Source organism: Alosa sapidissima, chromosome 21 (assembly GCF_018492685.1).
Source record: "Alosa sapidissima isolate fAloSap1 chromosome 21, fAloSap1.pri, whole genome shotgun sequence".
NCBI lineage: Eukaryota > Metazoa > Chordata > Actinopteri > Clupeiformes > Clupeidae > Alosa > Alosa sapidissima.
Window position 1 is genome coordinate 9,168,696 of NC_055977.1, and position 23,438 is coordinate 9,192,133.

Consider the following 23,438-nt stretch of genomic DNA (forward strand, 5'->3'; position numbering starts at 1 on the left):
ACACACACTTCACTGGTAGGCCATTTATGGTTTACTGAGAGTTAAGTGTAGAATTAAAAACACAAATAAATTAATCAATGATAGATGTATAGATTAAAAACAACCGAAAATGTTTCATAAAATATAATGGAGTTTATACACAAGGAAGTCTCAGAGGGCCAAAGTGAACTATTAGACTGTTGGGAAAATGGCAAAGTTGGAGATGCCACACTGGTTTCTGTTGCGGGCCATGCGTACATATCCATTTTCACCCCAGGCTGGTCCCCAGCTGAATAAACAAAAATGACAAGTTATAATGAAAATATGCAGTGATGGACCAAGTTTTAGTTATTTAGGCTTAATGCTATAACACACATTTTACAATAGATTATTATTGGTGAATATGCATCATATTTTGTCACAAATTGTACTTGTTTCATTTCACACATTTATTCTTTAGTCAGAGATATAAACTATGTGAAAAATGACAGGAGAAATAGACATCTTAAATATATTGACTACCTGTTCTTAACGAGCCAGTAGTCTTGTCCATTTTCAGTGCCATAGCCCACAACCAGAACAGCATGATTGGTCAGCTTTGAGTTGCATTGTGGATCACTGTATATACCTGGAAAGCCAAACAGACAAAATAACAAACATATTTCACAAGATGTAAAGGAGTAGATAAAGAATCTGTTTGCAAATATGCAAACAAACATTTGCACACAAATATAAAGCAGACCAGGGCTAAATATTTCCTTTTCACAGATAATTGTGGCAGTGGGCTATAGTACACTGCTGAGGAAATACTTTTTAAATACAGTAGATACTGACTATATCGTATCATAGACTATCATAGCAACATACTGACTATATCGTATCTAGACTATCATAGCAACATTTAACATTAGTTTTACATACCTCCTCTATAGTGATGGAGGGATGGTAGCATAGCATTGATCCCTACGGACACTGGGCCAATATTGGCAACTGTGTGCTGCAGGGCCTTCTCACTCCTTGATGGAAGAATCCGGAAATCTATACAGTACCCCGCCCTGCCTCTGACAGAGTAGCGACATTTTCCCTCCTTAAGACACAGAAAGGGTATTAAAGTAAGCCAAAAGACAGTGATAGTTGGAAAGGCATGCCTCATCTTTGTGTAACCTCTGTAAATGTTTAAACCTCATATAACTAGGCTGGGTGAACTCTATATATAACTAGTAACTCTATATATATATAACTCTAACTAATATAACTAGGCTGGGGGAACTCAGCCTGATCTGACAGCGGTTTCTATTCCACCCATATAACCTCATGAGACATCAAAGTCTTTCTAACTCATTAAGTCCTTCAGTAATGACAGTCAGACATATCCTACTTGGATATCACCATAAAGCCTCTTCAGTATGATGCTGGCCTGCCAGTCTGCAATCGTCATTACTCATACAACATGATATAACAGATGCCATCATTAACTAAACAAAAGAGATTTGAGTTCAGTGACTCTCAGTCCTTCTCATTGTGTCCCTGTGCTTGGCCTGTTTTCTAGCTGTTAACACTCTGTATACCTCACCACTGACCAGACAATGATCTAATCATCACCTGACTAATCTTGATCTCTAAAACAACTGCATGATAAATATACAGTGTGCAGGGATGGATATTTATAGACCCTTTCAACAATAAAAACAAAAACAATGCTTGAATGTTCTGTTTGGTTCCCTATCTACTTCCTCTGCATTAAGATAACATATGGAATGTTAAAACGGAAGCCTTGTGGGGCCAACTATGATGCTGATAATGGAACTCTCTTGAAAGGGTCTATAGAAGCTACGCAGAGGGTTCACTCTAGTCTCCACTCTATAGGCAAGGCAAAGCAGTTTAGCTGCTAGCCCATTTCATACATAATACAACTCAAAAATGATAAAAAAAAAACATGTGGGACAAAAGTATATATAATAGATATATTAAAAAGGAAAATATAAAAAGAAAATAATAACTCTATAATCATGTCCCTGTTCTCTCGAGCTCACCCTCCTCTCATAGGGGTAATAATTTGCAGAGTCGATGCCCTTGTTGTGGATGACGTATATGAAGGACTTGCTCAGGTAGCCCCCCCTGCAGCCGTGGTTGCCAAAGGCGATGCTGCAGTCTACAAGGTTCTGTTGGCTAAGTGGAGTTAGTGTGCCTGTCCGACGCTTCATCTGGGCCTCCAGAGCGCCTGCTGAACTGAACGCCCAGCATGAACCACAGGGGCCCTGTGGAAGACACCAAACAGCCATGCATCAAGTCATCCACTTTGTTATGTATATCGAATGACAATCTAATCATTAAAGAACAAATGGAACGGAGGTGGTATGCAGACAACACTGTGTACTTGGTAATCTCATCAGCCAGTATATACACAGGACAACATGCATCCGAGGTGCTTCACAACGGTGTGGTCCAATGGCAAAATTAAGATTATTAAATATAATATAAACATTTACATTAGTTTTCATTATAGAAATCTAAGATCAAACTTGTATGTGGAATTAATAATTAATTCAGCTCTATTTTTTTTTATTTGAAGACGTTTATTCTATTCTGTTTTCAACAGTAGATTTACATAAAGAGACAGTCAAGTTCATTTATTGTTATAAAAACAGATGATTATAACTTAATTGGCGTCATTCAGAACAGAACTTTTGAACTAACAGCAGCCAGACTTGGTGTAGGCTATTAGTTATGACTTAAAGCAAGGTATTATCAAGTCCTAATGAACAGCAAGTCTCAGGACAGTCTGGTGCCACACTTCTGATTATCCACATCCCTCAGACACACATGCCCACAGAGATTACACTGACCTTATATAGCCAACTCTAAAGCACATTTACATTTATTAATTTAACAGACGCTTTAATCCAAGACTATTTACAAAAAATAGGATTAACTTTCAAGATAGAAAGCAGAGGAGTTCTTAGGTAGCAATTAATACTATATTAATCAATCACAAGCATACAAGAAATGGTTATCCACTATGGTAGATGGTAATCCACTATGTCTTAAGCACATATAAGCTTTCAAAGTACAAAGGGCACATTTGAAAAAAAAAAAAAATCAACAACCTACCACAGTGTCTGAAACTGAAAGTGTCTGAAACTCATGATAAGAATAAAGTAGTAAAGTGTAGGAAGTCAAATAAATAGTGTTCAGTTAACTCTTTAAGAGTTCATTTTAACTCTGCTCTGAGTTCATATGGTCCCATTCGGTTGAGTGTTAAAATTACTCTGACAATGGTTGAGTTAGTATACAGTAGAGCTTGATACTCTTCTCAGATCAAAAGGAAGTCATACAACACTTACTGTATTCAAATGAACTCCTACATATTTTTTGTAATTTAACACTTCATATTATACACTTGTGATTTTATTGTGTAGAAAGCCAACTGGTGTTAGACATTAGCCTGGGTGAACCCAGACAAACCTGTTTGCAACAATTAGCAAATTTGAATTTGCTCTACCGGTCCATCGGAAAGAATCCCATTGACGCCTGTTTCAGCATTGACACTTCTGAACCTCCCATAAATTGGTGCATTAAACTCTTACCAAATCATTTCAGGAGTGCAGGAAACACATATTTCTTGTTAAAGCTGCAGTTGGCAAGTCTGACAGATTGAGGGGCCAAAATTTTGAATGTTTACAACTCTCATGCCCCTCCCCCACTACCACCGAGCGCCCTCTCATCGAGTTTGTGCTTGTCAGTCCGCACCAGACTGCACCAGACTGTGATTGACAGATCAGATGGTCAGATCTCACACAGAAGCTGTGGATTTTTGCAAAACAAATAACAGGCTATAGGCGGAGGAGGTAGAAGTGTGTTTTTTCCCTAAAACCGGCTGATTTATGTTGTTCTGTCGGAGCATAGTTTCGGTTTTAGTAAATATGATCAAAAAAATCTTGCCAACTGCAGCTTTAATGACTCAATTCCAAAGAAAATGCACATTGATGGGTTTTTGGTGAGTCGGAAAAGGATGTCAATGGGATCCCTTCCAGATCGATCTGCAGAGTAAATTCAACAATTTGGTTGGTTTCACCCAACTGGATTCATTAAACATCAGAGGGAACCTGAACTTGAAATGTTGCTGTTGTGTGAAGAAACCTATTTGCCTTGTGGTGCTGTGGTAGCAGATGTATGCCTAAGTCATGTGCTAATATCATACCTGATTCTGCACCTCGCTGACCAGACCCTTCTCAACCCAGTTCACTTTCTCTGGAAGAGGCTCCTCCATTACTGGAGTGAAAGTTACGTTGTGATGGGCGGAGGGATCCTCTGACTTCAAACAGCTCAGCATTTCATTGACTTCATCTGTAGTCTGGGCAGATTGAGATGCCAAAGAGAACATAAAGACCTACTTTATTTTTTGGGAGGAATTTATTTGAATTAATTTTATTTATTTACATTTTTCTACTTAGAGAATATGATTATACATCCTTAACAGTATACGTTTAGAAAATAAGTTAATAGATACTTCCACTTCCCGGTTCTTTTTTTTTTTCCAATAGATTTTACAGAATGGTTTGCTAAATTAGTCAAACAATGAAGCCGCCTCTGCTTGGTTAGAGAAGGAGCCACAGGTGAGAATGTGAAAGGAAGTCAGCTACATTCTCAAATAGTGTCAACATGCTACCACTAGGTATACTATGTAAAGCATGCTACCACCAGAAATACTATTTATAAATTCATGGCAGTACTACAGTTTTTAAGCACTTGAAGCACATTTGAAGGTCAATCTGTAACCTACCATATCAGCAAAGTGGTTCAGTCCTAACATGAAGGAATACAGGCCTTGGGAGGCTTCCAGGTTGTGTCTCATCACTTGTTGAACTGTTTTCTCCCAAATTAACTTCCTATAGACTTCCTCATTCTGAAATGTAAGTACATGCAAACTCAGAGACAGAAGACAGTAAGACATACTGTAAAACCCAACTGGTAAAGATGAGCTTAATATCACACGTATACGCACGAGAGAGGTATATACTTGGGTCAGTAGTACCTGGTTGGGGTAGACTTTGCTGTGCTCAGCCTTCCAGATCTCCCATGTGCCATTCAGGCTGAAGGCACCGGAGAAATGACAGACAGCCTCCAAGGCAAAGACGGAGAGGCTCAAGAGGTGGTGGAGCATCCTTAGAGTTCAGCAGGGGACCAGCTGCCCTCTCTCCTGGACCTCTAGAGCTTGACCAGAGTGAGTATCAGTGGAGATACTTTTAGTACATGCATAGGCCTACAACGACAGAGGAAAGTATTTTTACAGGGAGAGAGAGAGCTAGAGACAAAATGTAGGTATAGGACATCAGGGGTATAGCACAAGATCTTGGGCTCCTGCATAGGCAGTCCTGATGGGCCCCTATGTTCCTCAACCCAGGTAAAATAAAATATTCGAGACTTTTCAAGGTGGTTTTACCCCCTGTCTGACGCCCCTGTAGGACATGTCCAATCCATACTTCCCCCCTCTCTGAGGACATTTTCCAAATATGTTACAATCTGTATTTGTTCAATAAATGAGGCTTCTGTATCTCCTTTTAACTAATTCATTCAGCACACTTAAGCAATTAAAAGTAATTGGTAGACATTTGTAGACAGCTGAGGTCTGACTCAAATGAGGTTTCTCCTGAGGCAAGTGAAGGGGACAGGCCCATAGATAACATCTGTTTGGGCTTGAGTCTTTCCTTAAAACCACTTCTCCTTTCGCAAAACAAATGTGGTAATTTCATAGCCAAATGCCAAACTGACATTTTTAGATGTTGGCTCTTGTTCCCTTTGTGTTTTCACTCAATGGTCCTTATACATATCAAGGACGTTCATTCAGCTTCACACAATCAGGTATGTATAAAGAAACTATTACAGTGAAAACATTTCTCAGTTTACTTTTAGTGTAGCCTACCTGCCATGACCTGCAAACCTGCATAAAAGGCTTTTACCAGGAGTCCAGGACATGTTTCTGAAGTTAAAACAAGCTAAAATGTTAAAAATGGCTTCACTGCAAAAAATTCTCTTAACTCTGTGGTATATCAAAGCCTCAAAACATAGATAAAGATATTACTATTCATGTGGAAAAGTGACAGGAAACACGAGAAAGAGAGAGGGAGAGAGAAAAAAATGACTCGGAATATGTCACACACACACACACACACACACACAAGATAGCACACAACACAGAAATAACGGATGATCCGGATATCACTGATAATAGGGATGAAATTCAAGCTTACCAGATTGCGCTGCTTCACGTCTGATTACCTCACAAACTCTAGATGAAATACTCAGTGTTTGTCTGAACCTTGAACAGGGAAGTAGCATTTCCTGAGTTCAGTCTCCACTTTTAAAACATTCATGGTTTTGCTTTCACACTCACACAATACCTATTTATCTTTTGCTCTAGCAAAGATTTGTGACACTCACAGAGAGAACCACATTTACACTCACAAATGAGTATACGTACATTGCCTCTTTCTCTCTCTCTCTCTCTCTCACACACACACACACACACGTACACACGACCCCCCTTGTCATGTGAAAACAATTTTAATTCATCAGCTGTCATTCCTTTGCCCCAAAGCGGCACCAACCATCCTTTGGTTCTCCGCTCCTGGAGCAAACAGACTTCATATTTCCATTTGCTTATCAAACACTGAAGTATCATCTTCTCCAAGCAGCACTGCACATGTATATGCCACACCACCATGATATGGAGTCATGTTGATAGGTGTTGATAGCATGTCAGATTAAAGCTGTAAGTTGTTCAAAAGTGAGTGAGTTCTATGTTTAGTGGAACAGCTGGGCATGTAGCTGAGGCCCAGGCCAATCAGGTTATTTTTCAATTGAATAAGTGCATGCGCACTACACACACACGTGTTTATCTGGGGAATTTAATGAAGCCGAACAATTTCTGTACATTTCAAACATCTCTGTATCATGGCCTCAAAATAGGATTCATCTGGTGAGGTGATCCTCCCCAAGTGTATTTTTTTTATTGTTCTAACCTCCCTTCACTGCGTTTAATTAAAACTGGGACCAGGGGAGAGACCAAGCACAGCAGTAGCATTGGCATCTTGTATTATCAGCATCTCTTACCATAAAAGGTAGTTTGAGACCTACCTGAGGTCATTTCCTTGTCCCACTCCCCATTGCTCTCTCCCACTCATTTCCTGTCCTCTTTTCACTGTCCTGTCTAATAAAAGGCTTTGAGCTCCTAACACATGTAGACACACATACACACCGCATGCATGCACACACACACACACATTATTCTAAGCTTTGTCATGTACCTTGCCACCACAGTTGTAACGGTTAAGGTCTTCATTTTCCTTAATTGTAGTCGGGATTCTTTTGGAATATACAGTATTGAACTATTGAATGCGTCAATTTTTTTTCCCAGTAAGTATACTTCCAGTGAGGCTATTTGCATACACACATAATTCTACTCATGGACTTTAATGTTTGGATTGTTTTATATGGGTGGATAACCTGAGTTAATACTAATGTCTGGTGAAAATGTCATGCAAATGCTTTCTGCCATTTCCAACGGCGGAGACATGGCCTGTTGCCATACAAGTGGACAAAATAATGATCGTAAGGAAATCTAGGCAGGTGGTGCTGCTGAGCAAGAAAGAAAACTTCCTGCAGTGAGCACAGAGACTACTTAATCTGGGATTCAGTAAACCAATCAACCAACCGTGTGTAGAGGTTTATAACTGAAACTCAAGGTCACACGGCAGGAAGTTACATCACATTACAGTATGGTTTAAAGTCATGGTTTCAAAGCACGTGTAGTCCTTTGTATGTTTTTTTTCTCCCATGTTGGCACCAGAGGGTTATCCCAGGATCCTTTGCAGATATTGCATGACTGGTGGACGGGAAAGGGCTGAGTCAGATGCGGATGCAGCGGGCCACCTGTTCAGTGGGAGAGCCAGCGACATACACGGCCATCTGCTTACATATGCAGCCTTTGCCATCGTTAACGCTAACGTTTCCCCTTCAGTGTGCTGTAGCAGGTTTCAGTTCAGCTCATTATGTCCAGCACCTGGGAATGACTCTCTCACTCTTCACCAATGGCTTGCCATTTCAAGGACAAAGGGCGGCTTAAATCAGGGCACTTTTTATTTTTTTCCTCACTTTTTCAACTTTCACTGCTTTGCCAGTTACCAATGGACCCTTTCAAGAGAGTTCCATTATCAGCATCATAGTTGGCCCCACAAGATTTCCTTTTTAACATTCCATATGTTATCTTAATGCAGAGGAAGTAGATTGGGGCCCAAATAGAACGTTCAAGCATTGTTTTTGTTTTTATTGTTGAAAGGGTCCATAGCTTTGTCAGTGTTACCAAGCTAAAGAATGCCCCATGTGTGTATGCATCTTTCACATAAGGTGGAGTTCTGATAGTTTTTAATAATAATGATATGATATTAGTTTTTATTATATATTTATTATTTATTAAACCCAACTGTTCAAATAGGCTGACACCAGACATAATTTCACTGCATTTCTTACTTCCAGTAACTATATGCATGTGACAATAAACTTCCTTGTATCCTTGTATCCTTGTATTTTCCACTTTATGGCCTCATAATAAGAGTGTCTGAGACATCTGGTGAAAAAGAAAGTGTGTTTACATTTGCCTGTCCTTCACCTCATTACGTAAAACACACTCAACCAGCAGCTAGGCCATCTTGTAGACAAATAATCCTCCAGAGTCAACAGCACTGTTGGCTAAAGACCAATAGACAGAAGTAGCCTACATATAGGCTATGTAGAAGGAAAATAATTTTGTAAAAAAAAATAATACACATATTTTGGGGTACTTTGTAGAATGATTGGTGTCAACAGTAGTTTCTGTTATTGAACACAGAACTACCCTAACAGTAGACCTATATTTACTAAATCCAGTATAAATTGTATGTGGGCAAATACTGAAGTTGCCTTATATCTAACTAATGAGTTTTTCCTTGCAGTCACTATGTGTTTATGTTTGTTGCTATTGTAATGATTTGCTGTTGTTATTCTGTTACAACTATATTACTGTTGTTAATATTATGTCACTCTATTTCGTTTATTGGTATTTTCATAGGCTATGAATTATTTATTTTTGATGATAATGTTTTTGTTAATATTGTACATCGCTTAGAACAAGAACACAACCACTTTTCTCAATGTTGCCAAGGTGTGTTAGCTGCATAAGCAAACCCATGCTGTCTTCACAAGTAAAAGGGATATACCATTTAAATACATAGCAGACACTAGGCCTACATTCAAATTGGAGATGGACAGACAGTTCCAGGTTTTTAAACTTTAAATAGGGTTATTTTCTTTGTGTTGAAGACGGTTAAAAAACTATGCTGAATGCCTTGATAAGCTGACAGCAAGATTTGTTTCCTTCTAATTTACTTCCCTCTGTTTCCTCCAAAGTTTGACTGACATGTTCACAAACCAATTACTGGAGGATGAAAGGACGCTTGTGTGGGTGATTGGCAAAGGCCATCTTTAGGCCAATCTGTGGCTTTTGCTCTGTGATATGATTTCATAGAGGATGACTTTCACCTCGCAAAAGCCCGTGTTTGAATTCAGCTCTTAGGCTCCATCTGGTGTTTTCACCAAATCCCCTGATTTGGCTGGCCCGTCCTTTCTTGCCGTCATCCCTTTAGATAAAGCTAGGGGAAAGTAATGCACTATCCTGGCCGGATTCCACGGCGTGTTTAAAATAAATATATAAATAAATTCGATCACAAATCCTCCAACGCAGGACTTGTTTTCAGAATATTATTGTCGCTTTAACTCAAGTAACAGAAACTATTACGACTGGAAACAACTAGCCTATATAGCCTATCATTGTAACTGCTGAGATTTTGTGAAACTACAAACAACATGTTTTGCTTGTCTCTCGGTGGCGTGCGTGCTGAATATGAGCGTGATGGTCAGGTTTGAGACGGACGACCCAAATAATCCGTGAGACAGATGCGACATACTGGCGGAAACAACGCTGTGGAGAATGTTGTTCATTGAGAATATGACAGTAGGCTAACACCTGTGGACTTCTGACAGGGCTGGATACGGAAACGGAGTCCGCGGTGGTCCTCTGCATTCGCAGGTGTGTTCACCTGCCGCCGTGGCGCTTAGCAAGATGCACCGCGAACGGAATACACCGCCTGGATGTCCATAGACGAGTTCGAAACTTCATCACAGTCCAGTCAGAATATCGGTGAGTTCTTCATGTTGGCTAACAGTTGTGTGTTAGTTGTAGCCTAGCCTAAAGAATTTCTGGCGGCAGTAAAATTCGCTAATCAAACACCTGATGTAGGCTACTTTGTAATGTTTTCCTAATCCATCCTGTAGGCCTAGTTCCTCTGCGAATTTAATTACTCCCTTTTTCTGGAAGAAAGCTATTAAACTAATTGGTTTGACAAGCTGATTCGATAATTTGACAAATAGGACTGACTCATTAATAATGTAGGTTGCTTGATGCCAAAATAATTTTCTGAAATATTCTTCATAATTACTATGTCGAATTAGCAGATGATTCATGATTTTTTTTTATATGCCAGCATTTTGCTGTGCATCACCGTTTATCTCCTATCTGTCTGTGGTGAGATGATGTATTTTTTAATTAGGCAAACACAGCAAGGAAGACGGATAACAGTAACAGAAAAGATAGACACAGTAACAAAAACAGAAAAGATAATAATATTATTATTATTATTATTATTATTTTATTACAGGGCATTCATAATCAGCAGTTCTTTGGTCACATTTTACAGTGTAAACTTGAGTATGCCATCAGGGTAGGCTACTCATTAACCTTTCCCCAATGTTGGATTAATGAAAATAAAAAAACACTTGCTGAAAACGTGCTGCTAGGGGAGGTGTAGGGGAGGGGATTATTGGGTATTGGGGAACAGAAAGCTACCTCCCCTCTTTGGACTGGTTAAGGCTGCTGTGCTTGTAAGGACAGAGGGCTTCCCCATCTTGTCCATCTGCATCAGGTTCTCTCTCTGTGAGAGCTGGGTGTGCGGTGCAGCTGCTAAGCCAGCTGTGGGTGAGGATCGGCCGTGTGATTAATCCCCCTTCGCGCTGGATCCAAATTTGGCTTACCTTTGGCCAGCATACAATAGGCCGTAGCTTTAGTAGTGCAGTGCGAATCAACAACATATGCCGTGAGGTTTTCTCTCCCTCAATCACTGGTGACCTCTCTGCAGTGAATTAATACAAGGGTTCATCTAAGGGATTAGCATTAGAGTAATCAAATTGTTTTACCTTTGACTCCATGGAATTGGTGGGCTGTTGCTGTGTGAATATCAGCAGTCAGAGTGACATATTGCATAAGATGTCCAAAGCCAGTCCCAAATGTCTTTGAGGGAGGATTGAGTTAACACAACAATATAATGATTGTACAGAATTGAATAGAACAGAGCAGTAATAATAATAATAATAGCCTACCAGTGTGTGAGTGAGATATAATTAATATATAATATTTAATACTTTCTTATGCTGGGCCTGTTCCTAAAATGTAGTTATTTATGCTTTAAATACAGACATTTGCTGGATCATTTTGCTTGTGGTTTTTGTGTTGTTTTGTTTTGTCTTCTTTGTAGTGAACAAGTAACTTCAAACCATCGCTGTATGCTACAACAGCAAGAAACATTTTGACACTGAAGTGAGAGAAGGACAACATGTCAGTTCACCAGACTGCATTGGGATAAATTAATAGTTCATGTTCTAATGGGCACCACACACACACACACACACACACACACACACACACACACACACACACACACAGCCCTTGCCGGCAAATTAATCGACACATGGCACACGGTACATGTTCCCTGTCTGCCTTCCCCTGTCGGCACGACAACACTGACCGATGGGCCTCCCCCCTCTGGGTCGGCCATGCTGAGCTCAGCACATCGCGGCACGTCTGACGTGAGGTGTGCATCCTCCGCAGAGCACTCCTGCAGGGGGTCCAGATGGCTTTTTATTCAGACCCAGCCTCTTTTTTCCTCTCTTTTGTGACTGTGCTGTTTTGAGTTGCTATTAACGCAACTGCCTGATAATTATCAAGCGAAGTCAAGTCAAGTTTGTTGTAGCGCATTTCATACACTGGGGGTCATTCAATGTGCTTTACAGAAACAAAAGCAAAGAGATAATGACATAAAACAGTCTCTGATGACAATGAATCTCAAAGTTATTCACAGAAAACATATTCAATGTTCTGAGTACTAGAATGGGTAGAATGAGGTAAATGCAGATGCAAGGTGCATTTCAATGACTAGGAGGCCTGGCGTTAAAGCTTTTTCCTAGTTCAAGTAGGCCTATGAAGAAATCTGCATTGCCAGGAGAGGCAGCTGGTCTACTGGTCTGTGAAGTGCTCAGTTGACCTTTTGATGTCTTTGCAAAATCTTTGTTGTTGCCTGGGTAATTGCAGAAAGGGAACTCAGACAGTGTATAGAGGAGAGGGCAATAACTATAGGCATGACATTCACAGTGAACAGAGTGAAGTAGACAAAAAAGCAAAAACAACGCCAAAAGAGAGGAGAAAAAATGAAGAGAACTCATAGCGAATAACTCATAAGAACTCAGCAAATGTCACCAGAAGGTGTTATGATTGAAATATCTGCTAATAGGGTAATGTCACTGTAAGTATGTGTTTGTTTTAGCTTTAGTCTGTCTTCTCTGGCAGGTGAGTTTGACAAAGTGAACTCTCTAAACACAACATGCCTCATCAGAGTAAAGCTCTTTGCATGAGTAAAGCAACCTTTGCATTTCCTCCAGACTCCCGATACACATTGCCAAGTTTTCACTGGCTATTATCGGTCTATCTCTTCTCACATTTTTTGTCTGATAAATACACACATATAGGCCTACACACCAGTTTGTAGTTGAAATAGAAAAGCCTTTGGACATTGGTTGGCTCAGTAGCATGTCTGTCCATCTGCCTTACGGTGACTCCGACGCACTCGGTGAGGTCAGCGTCCTTGAAAAGCCCAGGCTGGCTAAATACACGGTTGGCAAAACGACCTATTACGCTCCGGCTATCACAACATTTCTGTGGAAAAATGATAAGCCTGCGCACCAGGTGTAGAGAAACTGCTTCAATGAACAACAGAGGAAATAAGCATTTCAGAGTGTATTGTCCTCAGGGTCTGAAAGACATTGGGTGGGATCACATGCTCCCAGTATAAGATCATAGAAAAGTGGGATCACATGACTTCATTGGAGACGTATGGCAGTGCAGCAGTATGTATGTTATCAAAAGTAAGTACCATGTTACATTCTCAGGCTGGACATTTGACAGGGCAAACAGGAAATGTGTATATTTCACAGCGGAACAACGGTTTTACAGTTGGATTTGTGTTTTACAGGGCTTTGTGTTTTACAGTTGGATTTGAGTTTTAAAGGGCTTTGGCACATTTTGCCCTACTGTGGTATTGTTTTTGAACATGTTTGACATACTGTAATAGAATCCTCCGGGCTGTGTACAGCCAAATAAACTCTTCAGAGAAATTTTCGGTTTATTTTACATTATTTTTGATAAATACTATAATACGATCATATTTTGCCAAATCATATTAGTTTTTTTATTATTTGGTTCAGATCATATAGACCTTATAGACCCCAATTCTCAGTTTATGATTTGTGTTTCAGCTGATGAAATCCTGTTGCTGCAATGCCAAGGTCATGAGTCAATCTCAAGGACAGGTGGCAGCAATATGAAAGCTTTCTTTTAGAATATTATTAAAGCTGGCTGACTTTGCATCATGATAGCTGCTGTATCAGGGGAATAGATGTTCTGAGAAAAGAAACAGAAAAAGTCATTGTAATCTCACTGTATTAACAGGAAACTTTAAGACACATTGGTATCTTGCTGCTGGTAGTTTTAGGTATATATCCGCACACACACACACACACACGCGTGAGAGGGAAGAAAGAGTGTTCTGAGTCTATATTGTGTGACTTCTCAGTGTAGTGTGTTTTCAGGGAAGTACTGTAAATACAAAACAGCTCTACAAAACAATTCTGTTTTTATTTTAATGGTATGCCAGTTAAGTGTTCACACTGCTGATGATGTGTCAGTTTTTTTTTTTAATGGTATACCAGTTAGGTGTTCATATGATGATGTGTCAGTTGTTTTTATTTTAATGGTATGCCAGTTAGGTGTTCATATGATGATGTGTCAGTTGTTTTTATTTTAATGGTATGCCAGTTAGGTGTTCACAGCGCTGATGATGTGTCAGTTGTTTTTATTTACCAGTTAGGTGTTCACAGCGCTGATGATGTGTCAGTTGTTTTTATTTACCAGTTAGGTGTTCACAGCGCTGATGATGTGTCAGTTGTGCTGATGGACATTTTGTGTTTTGCCCGTCAGCACTCGCTCATTGATGATGCTCAATCACTGTAAGAGTAAAGTGATGAAGCCTCAACTCAGCCAATGCATGTTATTATCACAACCAGTCAATTTTTGTTATTTTCATTTCAAATTATGCCTCTCTGAGACTCTTTGCACAGCTGGGGATAAGGCACTTCATCAAAACAGTCTGCTTCTCTGAGTGTTGTGTTATGCTGCACACCAGAGCTTCATTGGCACACTCCGGTTCCTGCAGGTTTTTAGTGACTCCACCGTGTATCTGTCCCTAGCCCGCTGTGCCAGTGCTGATGTGTGACTGCAGCACAGCGGTTGACGGCGGCCAGCTGCATGTTAGTCAGACGGAGCTAAATTTGGCCAGATCGACACCAGAGCTGAGAGCTCAGGGTGTCTTCCCGATACAACAACAGGACTGGTTGGGGGTTGGGTTGGTTTATATTCATAATTAGGTTTACTTGTTTTGAGTTTTTGAGAAATTATTTGGTTACACTTTACTTGACAGTATCGACATAAGAGTGACATGACACAGTCGTGAACGTGTCATAAACAAGTCATAAATGTTTATGAGATAACGCTTCTGTTATTAAGTGACATTCGTTTTTTGTCATAACAAGGTAGGGTTACGATAGGGTTAGGTTTAGGGTTAGAGGTTAGGGTTAGGATTAGGGTTAGGGTTCATATGTCATGACAGTGTCATGTGTTCATGACAGTGTCATGTCACTCTTATGTCGATACTGTCATGTAAAGTGTTACCAATTATTTATTACTGAGCATAGTATATTGAGCACTGATGAAAGGAATGTAGATATGAAAGAATAGTTTTTTGTAATGGGATTTCTATTTTAGCATGATAAAATAACAACGTGTAGTCTGCATGCCTGCTATGCTTTGCACTGTAACCTGCAAAAATGAGACCACATTAAAGACATCCAGTGACAATAATCAAATTGAAATGCGAAGACCCTGAAGTCTGAACTGCTCAATAGCAGAAAGTCTGTAGTGGTCAACAACAAATCCTCCCACAGGGGCGTTTCACCTAAACCTCTTTTTACTGACAAGATAAGAAATGTCAATCAAGGGTCACCATGGTACTCAGTCGGGTGGTTGGATAAGACCAGAGCTACTGCAGCCAGAGGACACGGGATTGGGCAGGTCTGGAGGGAGGGAGGGGGGTGGGGCAAGATTGGACAGGGATCCAGACTTTTCAGCAGCCATACGGAGACCGGATATCATCCAGTTGTTTACCTATTACATAATATTTATTTTTTCCATTCAGAAGACTTAGAAATAAAATGAATTGAAATAATGTGTTTTTAACAACAGCAGAAATGATAACACTCTTGTCCCTCCCTGTACTTTATTTTATAACATTTATTTATCTTTTCATGTGTTTATAATATAAGATGTACATCATTATTAATTAACATTTAGGGGCCTCCTCTTTATGTTTGGAAAATGCTTACTTTGGGGCAGCCGTGGCCTACTGGTTAGCGCTTCGGACTTGTAACCGGAGGGTTGCCGGTTCGAACCCCAACCGGCAGGGACGGCTGAAGTGCCCTTGAGCAAGGCACCTAACTCCTCACTGCTCCTCGAGTGCCGCTGTTGTTGCAGGCAGCTCACTGCGCCGGGATTAGTGTACTTCACCTCACTGTGTGTTCACTGTGTGCTGAGTGTGTTTCACTAATTCATGGATTGGGATAAATGCAGAGACCAAATTTCCGGTAACATTTTACGGTAAGGGTACATGAATTATCATGAATTCATGCATGAATTCATTCATGATTTATGCATTAATTCATTCCTTTATATCTATGAATCATCAGGAATTTACATGAGTTCATAGTCTCTCATTAATGACCTCATGCATGAACAACACATCAACTAAAGCATTCGGTACGATGGGTACATCATTATGATTTATGATTTCTTAAGCATGATCATCATGATTACATGTATGTCAGGTTAATTACTCATGAGTCAGTTTGTGGCCCCTTAACTAAAGTGTGAACAATGCCATGTGTTTAGAGAACTGCACAAATTGTGTTCAAATCAGAATTTGAGTAGTGATGACTACATTTTTGGCAGAAAAAGAAATCATCATGATCATTCTTAATAAATCATAAATCATAATGATGTGCTCACCATAGCCTACTTAATGCTTTAGTTGATGCGTTGTTCATGTATGAGGTCATGAATGACAGACTATGAACTCATGTAAATTCCTGATGAAGGAATGAATTAGGCCTAATACGTAAATCATGAATTAATTCATGCATGAATTCATGATAATTCATGTACCCTTACCGTAAAGTGTTACCAAATTTCCCTCACGGGATCAAAAGAGCATACTTCTACTTACTTATACTTATCATTTAGTTCCAACTAACTCTGTCTCTGTGGTTGATAAGCAATTTTTGTGTTTCTGGATCAATTTACCAATTTTACGCTTCATAACCCATGCTAATGGTTTACTTCAGCGTGCAGATATCAGTAGGGCCTAAAATATCAGAACATGGTTTAACCATTAAATACGGCCAAAAACAGGAGTATTTGATGAATAGAACAAAATAATAAATGAAATATCGTAAACGTGCTAATTACCAACCATTTCGTTCGAAAATTATAAAACAAAGATGTTTTTTAATAGCCTGGCGGGCCATCCTATATCATTGAAATGTATAGTCTGGAATCGAACCATTTACCTCGCTTAATCCAAGGGGCGGGCAGAGAATTGTCTTTCAAACTGCCTAGGCATGCAATAGGCCAGCGCTACGACCATATCCGTATCCGGTCGGCAAAACGGCAAATACATCCTTCTTCGAAAGGAATTACTTAAGTGCATTGTGTTGCTCAACTTTCAAAGAAAAGCACAAGTCCAACTCCTCCAAAGTTGACGCCAACGCCGATTCAAACAACTGCTCTTCGTTAGCCATAGCCACCTTCCTTGTTGTTCACCGTCACAGGACTGTCGTTATCCTGTTAAGCCCGCCTTAAGACTCTCTAACAAAATAGAGCGCTGTGATTGGATGAAGTCCACGGCGTCAGCCAATAGAAATCCCTATGGTTTGATACTAGACGTACAGGCTGAGCAAATTAATTTGCCGCCGCTAGGGTGCATCTAGATTTCTAGGCTAGTTTTTTAATACTTCAAAATAATATTTGCTAAATAAACCTTACATTTTTCAGTAGCCATAGGTGTGTAGATTTGAACAAAATCTAGTTTGGTTCTTACCGGGGCTTTTACTGCCTGAAATATCCGATTTTGTTTACCACACTCGGAGTTTAGTGCTGGGCTGGTGGATATAGGCTACTTATTCCCAACCTTTCTCACTGCACATCAACGGTTAGCCCGAGAATTCTCGTCGTCGCAATTCAAAATTCTATTAAGCTCCAAACGGATTTTTTGGTTTGTTTTGTTTTATGTATTATGTCTTCTGATTTTGTATGTCTGTGCACTAACTATGTCTGTTGTTGTTTACATTATTTGCAGGTTAGTCACAGGTCAGAAAGGACTGGCGCGTTGTGAAACACTGTTGGTTATGAGAAGCTGCAGCCACTCGGCCAATTGGTAAGTTCTTTCAACCTCTACAGAATCTGTTGATTTTTAAGTTGTGTTAGGTATGGTTTGCTTTTGTGTTTCACCTCTGGTATAGATTGACCTTTCTGATAAATTGCTAAAAATTCAGAATCACATGAATTAATGTTGGTCAGGTTAACCTTTAGGTAAAGTCTGGAAATGTTTATGTAACACGTTGAAAAAAAACAAAAAAACAAATCTAGACATAGAAATGTTCAGGGTTAGAGGATAAAGACATCACTATTGTTTTTTCTAAGCCCTCCACTTGTTTGTGACATTTCACCCACTGGCTTTGCCTCCTGCTTTAACAATTGTGCTAAGTAGCAAGCCAGACTGTTGACACTCAGGACGTGGGATAATGGTGTGCTCTTTGTCTCCGGAGTTTCTCATGCTATGCAGGATTATTCGCCTTTAATGCTTTGTCCATGGAGTCTCTGAGCTCAGATGAAACCCCAGTTCCTTCAGAAATGTCAGCCCATCCATTCCAAACTAGTGTTATGAACTGCTTTTAGGCCTACTTAAAGGAGACAGTAGTGGTTAGGAGCCTAGCAAGGTTTAAAGAAACTGAAAATTGAAATTGGACACTTTCAAGACCCTGAGATAAGACCTAAACACTGTGACTATGTTTCAAATAGTGAGAGTGCTTTCAAAGCCTATTTGAAATACCAAGAGACTAATATTTCAGATGGGTCTTAAAGTGCTTTCAGTTTAAAGTATTAAGAATTATTGGGTGCTAATTTGAATGATGGGCGAAGAGCAAAGTCAGTCAACAAGCAAAGTGTGTCGTGCATGAACTAAAGCTATTGCATGGCATCATGGGGGCATTGTGCTGACCTTAATGTAGACTTCAGACTTTAGGTAGACTTTAGACTTTGCACTTTATGGTAAAGCATGTCAAGTTGTGGCTTTCTATTTGTGATACACTGATATTATGTGTACTCTGATACACTGATATTACTGTTCTCTGACCAAGGCTTTGAACCGGTTCATGGGACGAAAACGAAAACCAGAAACAATTTATAGATTGCTAGGAACAAAAACAAAAGCATAAACTTTACTTTTTTCAATGTTCTGGAACAGAAACATGTATTTGAAATAATGGTAACCGGTTAATAATGTTATTTTGTTGTTTTTTATTATAACAATTAAAATATTTTCTGCTTCATAACTGGTGTACAGTTTGCATGTCTAAATGGTGGACTTGCTGGCTGCAGGCAGTGAACTGTGAACTGTCTCTACTCTACGGAACTAGCTTGAGTTGCTGCAGCCAACAGTTAGAGCTTTCAGGCAGCTACAGTGCTACACTCTGGGGGCAGAGCTAGGTAAAGCTAGGTAAAACAGATTGTTTTCGTAATTTTTTCATACTGACAGTAGGCCTTCTCGGTGACCTTGAGAAATGGTGAAAAATCACTGTCTTTCTCCTTTAACCTTAAAGTGAAATGTGTCTCCTTATTTTCAACCAGAGGAGGTAAATATTGTGCTGTGTACCTTGGTCTTAGATATCAACTTAATTAATGTTTGAGTCTATCATGTAAACTAGAACTATCTTGAAAACTGATAGCTAGCTCCATGCTCTATTAAGCTATTGTAGGCTGTTTAGTAGCCCTAAACATTTTTGTTGTTGTTTGACAATAATCAACCTTGCATAAACAACCAATGTCTTCATTTCTGTATACAGAAAAAGGCTGAATGCATAAAATGGATGAGTTTAGTTTACAAGGACAGATTGGATACTCCAATGTGACATCAGCAAAGAATATTGAATAAAATATCTAGGCCTATTAGCAGGCTAGACATTTGTATGCTATCCGAAAATTGTCATGTCACATAGCCCTAAATGGAACGTTATTAACCATTTTTTTTAATTTTATTTGGTTCTAACCGGTTCGGGAACATTAATTTTAAGGTGGAACGCAAAACCAGAAATGTTAAAATACTGATTCTGCTTGTAACAAACCAAATGAAAACATATTCTGGTTTGAAGCCCTGACTCTGATACACTGATATTACTCTGCTCTGCCCCCTACAGGCAGGTCCCCAGATGTGTGTGGAGGTTGCTTTCTGGTGGGCGGTGTGCTGGAGAGGCCTCATCCTGTGGGCAGTGGGGCTAGTGTCAGTAGCCGACTCCCTGTGGCCCTGCCCCCTGCGCTGCGATTGCTACTCCGAGGTGCTGATGGTCAACTGCTCGTGGCGCCACCTAGCGTCCGTGCCCGAGGGAATCTCCGGAGACTCGCAGCGGCTCGACCTCTCTCATAACCGCCTCAAGGCCCTCGGCCGCCGGCAGTTCTCGGGGCTCGGGCAGCTGCGGGAGCTGGACCTGAGCGACAACATCCTGACCATGATCGAGGTGGAGGCGTTCCTGGGGCTCCAGAACCTGCTCACGCTGCGGATGTTCCGCAACCGGCTAAAGATCATCACCGTGGGGGTCTTCTCCGGGCTGCCCAGCCTGCGGCTGCTGGACATCAGCGAGAACGAGATCCTCGTCTTCCTGGACTACACCTTCCGCGAGCTGGCGCACCTACAGCAGATGGAGGCCAGCGAGAACGACCTGGTCTTCATCTCCCAGCGCGCCTTCGTTGGGCTGGCCAATCTCCAGGAGCTCAACATCGACCGCTGCAACTTGACCGCCATCCCTACAGACGCACTCTCGCAGCTGAGCGGCCTGGTCAGGCTGCGGCTCAAACGCCTGGGCATCACTGCCTTGCCCAACAACTCCTTCCGTCGCCTGGGGCGCCTGAGGGAACTCGAGGTGTCCCACTGCCCCTGGTTGGAGTCCTTGGCAGGGAATAGCCTTTTTGGCCTGAACCTGACCTCTCTAACATTGAGTCACTGTAATCTAAGTACGTTTCCCTATGCCGCCCTCCATCACCTGGTCTACCTTCGCTATCTAGACCTTTCATACAACCCCATTACCTCCATTCAAGGTAAACTACTGGGTGACCTGTTGAGGCTGCAGGAGCTGCACCTGGTTGGGGGCAGTCTGCTTCAGGTCGAGCTGCTGGCTTTCCATGGCCTCGCTTATCTCCGCCTCCTAAACATCTCCTCCAATCAGCTTGTGACGCTCGAGGAGGGGGCCTTCCATTCGGTGGGCAACCTCGAGGTCCTAAGGCTGGACGAGAACCCGTTGGCGTGCGACTGCCGTCTGCTGTGGGTGATGCGTCGCCGGCTGCGCTTGGACTTCGACGCCAACCCGCCGACCTGCAACGCGCCCATCCAGGTGCAAGGAAGGTCCTTCCAGGACTTCACGGAGTCCGAGATGCCTGGACTCTTCACGTGCCGGCCGCCTCGGATCTTGAGCCGTAAGCCACAGGAGGTGAGAGTGGAGGAGGGACACACCGTGCCGTTACTCTGCAAGGCAGATGGAGACCCCACCCCCTCCATTTCCTGGCTCAGCCCCAAACACACCAAGCTCTCTCCGACGGGTCGGATACGCATTCTCCCCGATGGTTCTCTGGAGGTGCGATATGCCCAGGTGCATGACAGCGGCACTTATCTGTGCGTGGCGTCGAACGCGGCCGGAAACGACACGTTTCCCGTGAGCTTGCGTGTCCGTGGCTTCCCGTCCTCCGGTCGCAACCGCTCCGCCTCGTACTTCCTGGATGGATGGAGCCTGGTGACGGCACCGACCGCTGTCAATGGCTCGTCGCAGCAGACCAAACCATACCCGTTCGACGCCAAGACGCTGGTGATCGCCGTGACCATGGGCTTCCTGTCGTTTCTCAGCTCCGTGGCCATCTGCTTCGTGTTCATGCTCTTCTGGAGTCAGAGCAAGGGCCAGATCAAGCACACCGCCACCATCGACTTTGTGCCGCGCTCCTCAGGGGGTGGCGGTGGTGGCGGTGGAGGTGCAGAACCCAGCAAGTTCACTATGAAGCTCATCTGAGGGGGATGATTCTGATGCTGATTCTGCACTGGGCATGTCTGACAAGGCGGAAAAAAGAGGACGAGAACGAGAACGTCCCAGTTGGTTCTTTTGGAGAGGAAGATGAATATGATCAGACATCGATCAGAAACATAAAAAGCTTGGGTGGTAGTGTCGCCACCTGGCAATCGGTTGGCCTGGGTTTGATACCCAAACCCACCATTGCGAATCCATGTTGCTTTGGGTAAAAGCGTCTGCTAAATACCTAAACACCAGTCACCTTTACCTTTCAAAAGAGATAGTGTGTGTGTGTGGCAATGCACTGGCCAGTGGTTTCCATAAAGCATCCATGGACCACAGGAGACCATAACATTCATTCATTGCGCTGGTTATGAGCTTAAGAGTCCATACTGCATGTCCATGAGTTAAGCTGGAGGGCTCTACATATGTCTGCCTCGCTCTCCAAATGAGTTAAAGGCTCAGCTCTGAGTGAGAAAAAAAACCTCTGTTGTTCGGAAAACCCCTGATATGTCTCTGATCATGGGGAGGATAATAAATGCCTTGGTGATCACGTGACCCAAGCAGTCTGAGATCCCATTGGAGGAAACTGTGCCACAGTCGGAGCTCTCAATGGGGTTTAGTGTCTATTTGTTTTGCCCAGTGCGTTTTTTATTATGGCAGACATGCACTTCCACAGCCACTGGATGATGAGATTAAAGATTGGATTTAGATCCTAGGACTTTTATGTATGGAACCGCTCATCTCAAAACAGGACTGGAAGTGTCATTCACGTTTTTTTGAATGAAGTCACATGTACATGGTTTGTTGTGACAAAAATAGTCTCAACAGGGAAAAAAAAAACATTTCCCTTTTCAAATCACGTGGAGGGAATTGAGAAGCACCAGATTCTTGAGCTTGTTGACAGACAGCTGCAGCAATACAAAATAAACTCTGTGTTCATTTAGATTGTATTGTCCACTGATTGTCCAATGATATACGCGTATACCTTACATCTTCCAGTATAACATTTTCATTTGGATCAAAATGGTTCTCTTTCTCTAAACACAGAACATTTAATTTTGTTCAGCTATTGATGTGTAATCAGTAATCACACTGGGTAATTCTGCAACATAATTACTCTATTCGGCAAGTTCATGTTTTTTTCATAAACTGGAGCTGAACTTAAATATATATGTAATGCATGCTTTTGCTCATGTTACCTTTCACTTCTACAGGCTTAAACACCAACATCACACAACCATTAGTCAAGACTTCATCATTAGCCTTGGCATGCCTATATATGACTAAACATATCCACACATTTGAAAGATCCAACAAAATATACAACGGATTATTGTAAAGCTCCAGAGGTTTCACAGTCTGCTCTCTGTGGACTATGACAAATTACCTGAGGCTAAATCAACCTTGCTACTCTGTGAGGGGATGTTCTCTTAAATCTGCCCTTTTGGCCCTGGCGGTGTCGATCTCATTCTGCTAAACAAATCCTGTAACCTCCACTGTCCTTTATCCTTTGACTGGACTGACATTCTGATAGTGCTGGAAGGATTTAATCAAAGGTTTTCAAAAACCATCATCTTAGCATTCTGGGAAATTTGTGTGTGTGT

The 23,438-nt window shown here is 41.4% G+C and overlaps 2 protein-coding genes across 6 annotated transcripts; one reads left to right on the plus strand and one right to left on the minus strand.

The window, feature by feature from the left end:
* Positions 1–18: 18 nt before the first annotated feature.
* Positions 19–6,499, minus strand: ctss1 (cathepsin S, ortholog 1). 3 transcript variants are annotated; one of them, XM_042077777.1, is made up of 8 exons: positions 6,231–6,499; positions 5,015–5,195; positions 4,763–4,885; positions 4,181–4,369; positions 2,013–2,237; positions 901–1,066; positions 502–607; positions 19–268 (listed from the first exon to the last, which is right to left on the minus strand). In XM_042077777.1, the coding sequence occupies exons 2-8, from the start codon at positions 5,141–5,143 to the stop codon at positions 172–174; spliced, it is 1,035 nt and encodes a 344-aa protein (XP_041933711.1). In that variant the 5' UTR covers positions 5,144–5,195; positions 6,231–6,499; the 3' UTR covers positions 19–171. The 3 variants fall into 3 exon arrangements, with proteins under 3 accessions (XP_041933711.1, XP_041933712.1, XP_041933713.1); XM_042077778.1 differs by having other exon boundaries at positions 5,015–5,242; XM_042077779.1 differs by having other exon boundaries at positions 4,181–4,333; positions 6,231–6,495.
* A 3,108-nt stretch (positions 6,500–9,607) lies between these two features.
* Positions 9,608–22,880, plus strand: lingo4a (leucine rich repeat and Ig domain containing 4a). Of its 3 annotated transcripts, none has more exons than XM_042077745.1 (3): positions 9,608–10,213; positions 17,865–17,942; positions 19,981–22,880. In XM_042077745.1, exon 3 carries the CDS (start codon positions 19,993–19,995, stop codon positions 21,832–21,834), a length of 1,842 nt encoding a protein of 613 aa, XP_041933679.1. In that variant the 5' UTR covers positions 9,608–10,213; positions 17,865–17,942; positions 19,981–19,992; the 3' UTR covers positions 21,835–22,880. The 3 variants fall into 3 exon arrangements, with proteins under 3 accessions (XP_041933679.1, XP_041933682.1, XP_041933680.1); XM_042077748.1 differs by having other exon boundaries at positions 17,870–17,942; XM_042077746.1 differs by lacking the exon at positions 9,608–10,213 and adding an exon at positions 12,376–13,266.
* The last annotated feature ends 558 nt before the right edge of the window (positions 22,881–23,438 follow it).